Source organism: Cucurbita moschata, unplaced genomic scaffold, assembly GCF_002738365.1.
Source record: "Cucurbita moschata cultivar Rifu unplaced genomic scaffold, Cmos_1.0 Cmo_Scf00009, whole genome shotgun sequence".
Lineage (NCBI taxonomy): Eukaryota > Viridiplantae > Streptophyta > Magnoliopsida > Cucurbitales > Cucurbitaceae > Cucurbita > Cucurbita moschata.
In genome coordinates, this window is record NW_019268525.1 from 2,810,983 (window position 1) to 2,816,766 (window position 5,784).

General features: G+C 36.9%; 1 protein-coding gene across 1 annotated transcript in view; it reads left to right on the top strand.

Annotated features, from left to right (window-relative positions):
- Window positions 1-5,258, top strand: part of LOC111447747 (potassium channel AKT2/3-like) — a 6,244-nt gene extending 986 nt beyond the window's left edge. Inside the window, exons 2-9 of the mRNA XM_023087068.1 lie at window positions 962-1,180; window positions 2,140-2,298; window positions 2,380-2,437; window positions 2,726-3,043; window positions 3,136-3,375; window positions 3,459-3,776; window positions 4,600-4,831; window positions 4,964-5,258. Coding sequence (XP_022942836.1) covers window positions 962-1,180; window positions 2,140-2,298; window positions 2,380-2,437; window positions 2,726-3,043; window positions 3,136-3,375; window positions 3,459-3,776; window positions 4,600-4,831; window positions 4,964-5,073 — 1,654 coding nt within the window. The 3' untranslated portion in view covers window positions 5,074-5,258. The remainder of the gene's footprint in view (window positions 1-961; window positions 1,181-2,139; window positions 2,299-2,379; window positions 2,438-2,725; window positions 3,044-3,135; window positions 3,376-3,458; window positions 3,777-4,599; window positions 4,832-4,963) is intronic.
- The last annotated feature ends 526 nt before the right edge of the window (window positions 5,259-5,784 follow it).

A 5,784-nucleotide genomic window follows, 5' to 3' on the forward strand; every position in this document is an offset into this window, starting at 1 on the left:
AAAAAAAAAAAAAAAAAAAAAAAATTCTTAGATTTGAGAAGTCATAAACTTGTGATCAGATCCAACGGTCATGATTTGTTTGTTTTCAACTAAAAATTTTGAGTAAGTCATGCATTTTGACTGTTTTTTGAAAAAATCATTTAAATTATTTTATTGCAAATTAACTTTTATAGAATTAATCATAAATTAATATATTATTTTTTACGTTTTTTTTAAATAAATATATTATTTGACAAACCACCGACATAAAAAGTGAGCTTTGGTACGAAAAAGATTATTTGGCATATGAAGAAGGTTTTTCGTTTGCTAATTAATTAAAAATATAATAATAATAATTAAGAATTTAATGCAAATTTATGGGGGAAATTTTCCACAAAATAAATAAATCAATATGCCAATTATTTTCTTTAATTTTAGACCCACAAAATCTTGAGATATCTTTTTTATTAAATGAAAATAAAAGCAAGAGAAAAAGGAAATATAAAATAAGAAAAATATGTCCAAATAATATATCAAAATTCAAACTTTTTAAAAAATAAATATATTTCTGAGAAAATTAATTAATTTATTTATTTTCATGGCAATACCAATAAATAAATTTTCACGGAATTGAATTTTTATTGAATCCGTTTAATAACTATGTGATTTTAAAATTAAGTCTATAAATATTTTATTTATTTTGTGATCTATTTTTACATTTAAAAAATATTAAAATTTTTAAAATGTTAATATTTGTGTTAGTATCGATAATAATAAGTTTTTTTTTTTATTTTTTTATTTTTTTTAAAGATGTAAATATATATATTTTTATTATTTTTTTTTTAAAATAAATCAGTATTTTATGCGCATTTCTATCTAGAAATTCATGTAAAAGATCAGGAAGTCAGAAAAGCGCGCACAATTGGAGAGAAAAAAGAACATTGGCGATATGAATTCTGAAAAATGGGAGGCGAATTTGCAGGTGGTGGCAGTCGTTCATGGTGGTTTTGGTTGCTTACTCGGTGTGGGTTTATCCATTGGAAGTGGCGTTCAAGGACGCAATTCCGAAGCGGGAATTATTAATTGCAGACAATGTTGTCGATCTCTTCTTCGCCTTCGACATCTTCCTCACCTTCTTCGTTGCTTACATTGATCATCGGACTCAGCTTCTTGTTCGTGATTCTAAGAAGATAGCTATCAGGTTTGAATTTGAAATCTGTTTTTTAGCTTGAAATTTTGTTGTGGGGATTGAGCAAATCCATCTTCTGAGGCCTTGGTTGGAATTAGATTTGAGAATTGGAATGGTTTATGAATTGAAGTGTAGATTATGATGAATTTTCTTTGATATTAGCTGCTCGTTGGTTGAGTATTTGGATGTTTGAAATTATGAGTTTAGAGACAGCTGAGAACATGTGTTTTAGTTTGTTGTTATGGTAAATTTTGGAGTTCTAATTGCTGAGTATCTTTTAATCTTCTTGAGGAACATAATAATCAAAGAGAATCTACTTGAAAGAGCATTCCTAAATAGTAATCACATAGTTGTGGCTGTGGGCGTTGTGGCTGAACTCATAGAATCTGCTAGTCTTGTTGTAACAGTCCAAACCCACGGTTAGTAGATATGGTTCTTTTTGGATTTTCCCTTGCGTGCATCCCTTCTAGGGTTTTAAAACGCGTAAGCTAGGGAGAGGTTTCCACACCCTTATAAAGAATGCTTCGTTCCCCTCTCCAACCGATGTTAGATCTCACAATCCACCCTCCTTCGAGGCTCAGTGTCCTCTCGTTCCTTTCTCCAATCGACGTGGGATCTCACAATCCACTCTCTTTGGGGCTCAATGTCATCGTTGGCACACTGTTCGATGTCCACCCTCCTTTGGGGCCCAACGTCCTTACTGGAACTCGTTCCTCTCTCTAATCTTGTTATGCTCTTTAATATGAAGTTTTACTCTTATAGATTCATCCAGTTTTAAGCAATACTTTCCTTTGCCAAATGATGTGATGAATGTATCATGGAAATTACTATTACCTCTTAGTGTTCTACACCTTGCCCATGATGTAGACAGGGCAACACCACTTACTGTCTGTAATATTGTCAAAATGTCACATATTTGAGATGGGATTTTTGGCTAAATCTCTAGAACTTATGTAAATGGTTTTCCATAGGTACTTGTCAACATGGTTCTTGATGGATTTGGCATCAACAATCCCATTTGAGACAATTGGATACCTTTTTGTTAGCAACTATAATGGTGGTCTCCCTTATGCCCTCCTGGGATTGCTCAAGTTTTGGCGACTACGACGTGTCAAGCAATTTTTCACAAGGTTTGTTCTCAGGCTGTGTTATCTTGGTGGTCACTTATCCCAAAAGCTTGAACTCCATCAATGTTTGCTTTCATTATGCAGGCTAGAGAAGGACATTAGATTCAGCTACTTTTTGGTTCGATGTGCTAGGCTTCTATCTGTAAGTAAAATAAAGAATCTGTTCTTGTTCAAAGCTGATTGAAACTTCTTGAAAGGTTGGCTCGATTGGAACGAGGAACGAGTGCCAGCAAAGACGTTGAGCCCCGAAGGGGGTGGATTGTGAGATCCCACATCGGTTGGAGAGGAGAACGAAACATTCTTTATAAGGGTGTGGAAACCTCTCCCTAACAGGCGCGTTTTAAAAACGTTGAGGGGAAGCCCAAAGAGGACAATATCTACTAGCGGTGAGCAAGTTGTTGAAGATGATGTACATTTTTTCTGTTTGTAGGTTACTTTGTTTTACGTCCATTGTGCCGGATGCCTTTACTACTTGTTGGCCGACAGATATCCAAATGAAGGACAGACCTGGATAGGAACTATGAATCCAAATTTTAAAGAGATTAGCTTTGGAGTGAGATATATTTCAGCCTTGTATTGGTCTATCACCACCATGACGACTGTTGGTTATGGTGATCTTCATGCTGTGAACATTGTAGAGATGATCTTCATCATTTTCTACATGCTCTTCAATCTCGGCTTAACCGCTTACTTGATCGGTAACATGACGAACTTAGTCGTCGAAGGAACTCGTCGCACGATGGAATTTGTAAGCACCCACATCAGTTTCTAAATCTGATATCCATTGTTTTAACTTCGACCATTACATGAAATGTTTGATTGGTTCGATCGTTTTTGTAGAGAAACAACATCGAAATGGCGTCAAACTTTGTTAACCGAAACCGGCTGCCTTCAAGATTGAAGGAACAGATATTGGCATATATGTGTTTGAGATTCAAGGCAGAGAGCCTAAACCAACAACAGCTGATTGATCAGCTTCCAAAGTCGATATGTAAAAACATCTGTCAGCAATTGTTTTTGCCAACAGTGGAGAAAGTCTACCTCTTCAAGGGTGTCTCAAAGGAAACACTTGCATTGCTGGTGAGCATCATTGTTCTTTGTCTTGACAAACAAAGTTAGGATTAGCTGACCTATGAACTTAACTATGACACAAATTTCGACAGGTAGCAAAGATGAAAGCTGAGTATATACCTCCGAAGGAGGACGTGATTATACATAACGAAACCCCTGATGAAGTTTATATCATCGTGTCCGGGGAAATCGAAATTATCGACTGTGAGATGGAGCGGGAGCGGATTGTTGGGACACTACAGTGTGGCAGTATGTTTGGGGAAGTTGGAGCACTTTGTTGCAAAAACCAAAATCTTACATACAGAACCAAAACTCTTTCACAGCTCTTGAGGCTTAAAACAAGTATACTACAAGAAGCTATGCATGTCAGGCAAGACGACAGTATGGTCATTGTCAAGAACTTCCATCAGGTTCTTATATAATTTCATATCCATTTCTCTTTAGAACTGAATTTCTGAGTATAAGTCCCACTAAAACTGAAATTCCCTAGATTTTTCAGTTTATACTTGGATTCTGTTTGTAACCGTCCAAGTCCACCGCTAGCAGATATTGTCTTCGTTAGGCTTTCCTTCAAGGTTTTAAAACGTGTCTACTAGGGAGAGGTTTCCACGCCCTTATAAGGAATGTTTCGTTCCCCTCTCCAACCGATGTGGGATCTCACAATCCACCCCTCTTGAGGGCCCAACATCCTCATTGACATACAACCCAATGTCTGCTCTGATACCATTTGTAACAACCCAAGCCCACCGCTAGCAGATATTGTCCTCTTTGAGCTTTCCGTTTCGGATTTCCTCTTAAGGTTTTAAAACGCATCTACTAGGGAGAGGTTTCCACACCCTTATAAGGAATTATTTGTTCTCCTTTCCAACCGATGTGGGATTTCACAATCCCCACCCCCTTTGGGGGCCTAGCGTCATCGCTAGCACACAGCCCGGTGTCGGGCTCTGCTACCATTTGTAACAACCCAAGCCCACTGCTTGCAAATATTGTCCTCTTTGGGATTTTCCTTTCGGGCTTCCCCTCAAGGTTTTAAAACGTGTCTATTAGAGTGAGGTTTCCACACCCTTATTAGAAATGCTTTGTTCCCCTCTCAAACCGATGTGGGATCTCACACTATTTAAGCGAAGCTTATTTTCAGAACAAATGAAGTTGTTCTTCATTAAAAAGTCTATAAGAACGTTTAAATTTTTCGATTTGTCTGCTCATAGTTCTCCAATTCAATCTCGATTGCAGGAAAGGCAGGCCAGCCACAGAATCACCATAGAAGGTTCAGTTGAAAAGGAAGCGCCAGCGTTCAATGAAGAAAAGGATCAAAGTTTCAATTGGAAACACTCCATTGAATTAGACTTTGGTAGAGTAAATGTATACAAAGGCCATCCAGTAGCCAGAAAACAGGCTTCTTGTGAAGATCCTGGAAAGCTCATCAGACTGCCACATTCAATGGAGGAGCTCAAAAGAGTTGCAGGTAACACTAATGGGAAACTTCAACACTTTCACCGATATTCATCGTTCTAAAAGTCATTTCAAACTCGCTCTTTCCTTTTAGTTCCAAATCGGATTGATTCGTTCCTGAGTCCAGTTTTTGCAATCTTAACAGGTGAAAAGCTTGGATTTGATGCAAGAAATGCTGTTTTGACAAATGAAGAAGGCTCTGAAATTGACTCCATTGATGTGGTAAGGGATAATGATAAGCTTTTCTTTTCATAGCTGCAAATGATGAATCTCTGTAATCTGAGGCTATGAAAACAAATAGGTTAAGATAACCAAGGGGGGATTTTCCCAAGAAAAACAAGAAGGGAATGCCTCACCAATCATCTTTTTGTACTGAATATTTGTTTCCAATGAAAATAGTTGAATGTTACTAAAGACTAATTGAGCTATACTCATGTTGACTTCAAGTGCATATTCACGTGTCTAAATATATTAACAAAACATATATATATACCCACGTTATTTTATTTTTAAATTATTTATGAACATATACATAATAGAGTATGAAAAGAGATGTATGATGTACGTACATGTTTATCTGGCTGAATTCATTTAAACAGGATATTAAGTACCATTCCATAAATTCCAATAGAATAGGTCCACTTTTCTTTCGTCCTCGGACGTTTATACGTTTTGTTGCCAACCGTGCATTCTATGGTGCCTCTAAGGCATCCTACCCTACACTTTAGCTCAACACCAATAAGAAATTCTCAAGGAATTCCAATCATGTCTGCAACGGAGTTGGGATAGATAGGATAGGACCGCAGTGGCTTTTAGATGAGTATATGCAAAAAAGAAAGGTTGAGAAAATCTAAATTTTCCACAGAAGCCCACTCTTTCTTCTATTTACAGGTTCGAGTTATTTAGTTGTAGCAACCGCACTAGTCACCTTCCCTTCAAAACCTCTTGCCCAATATCATAGTGGTT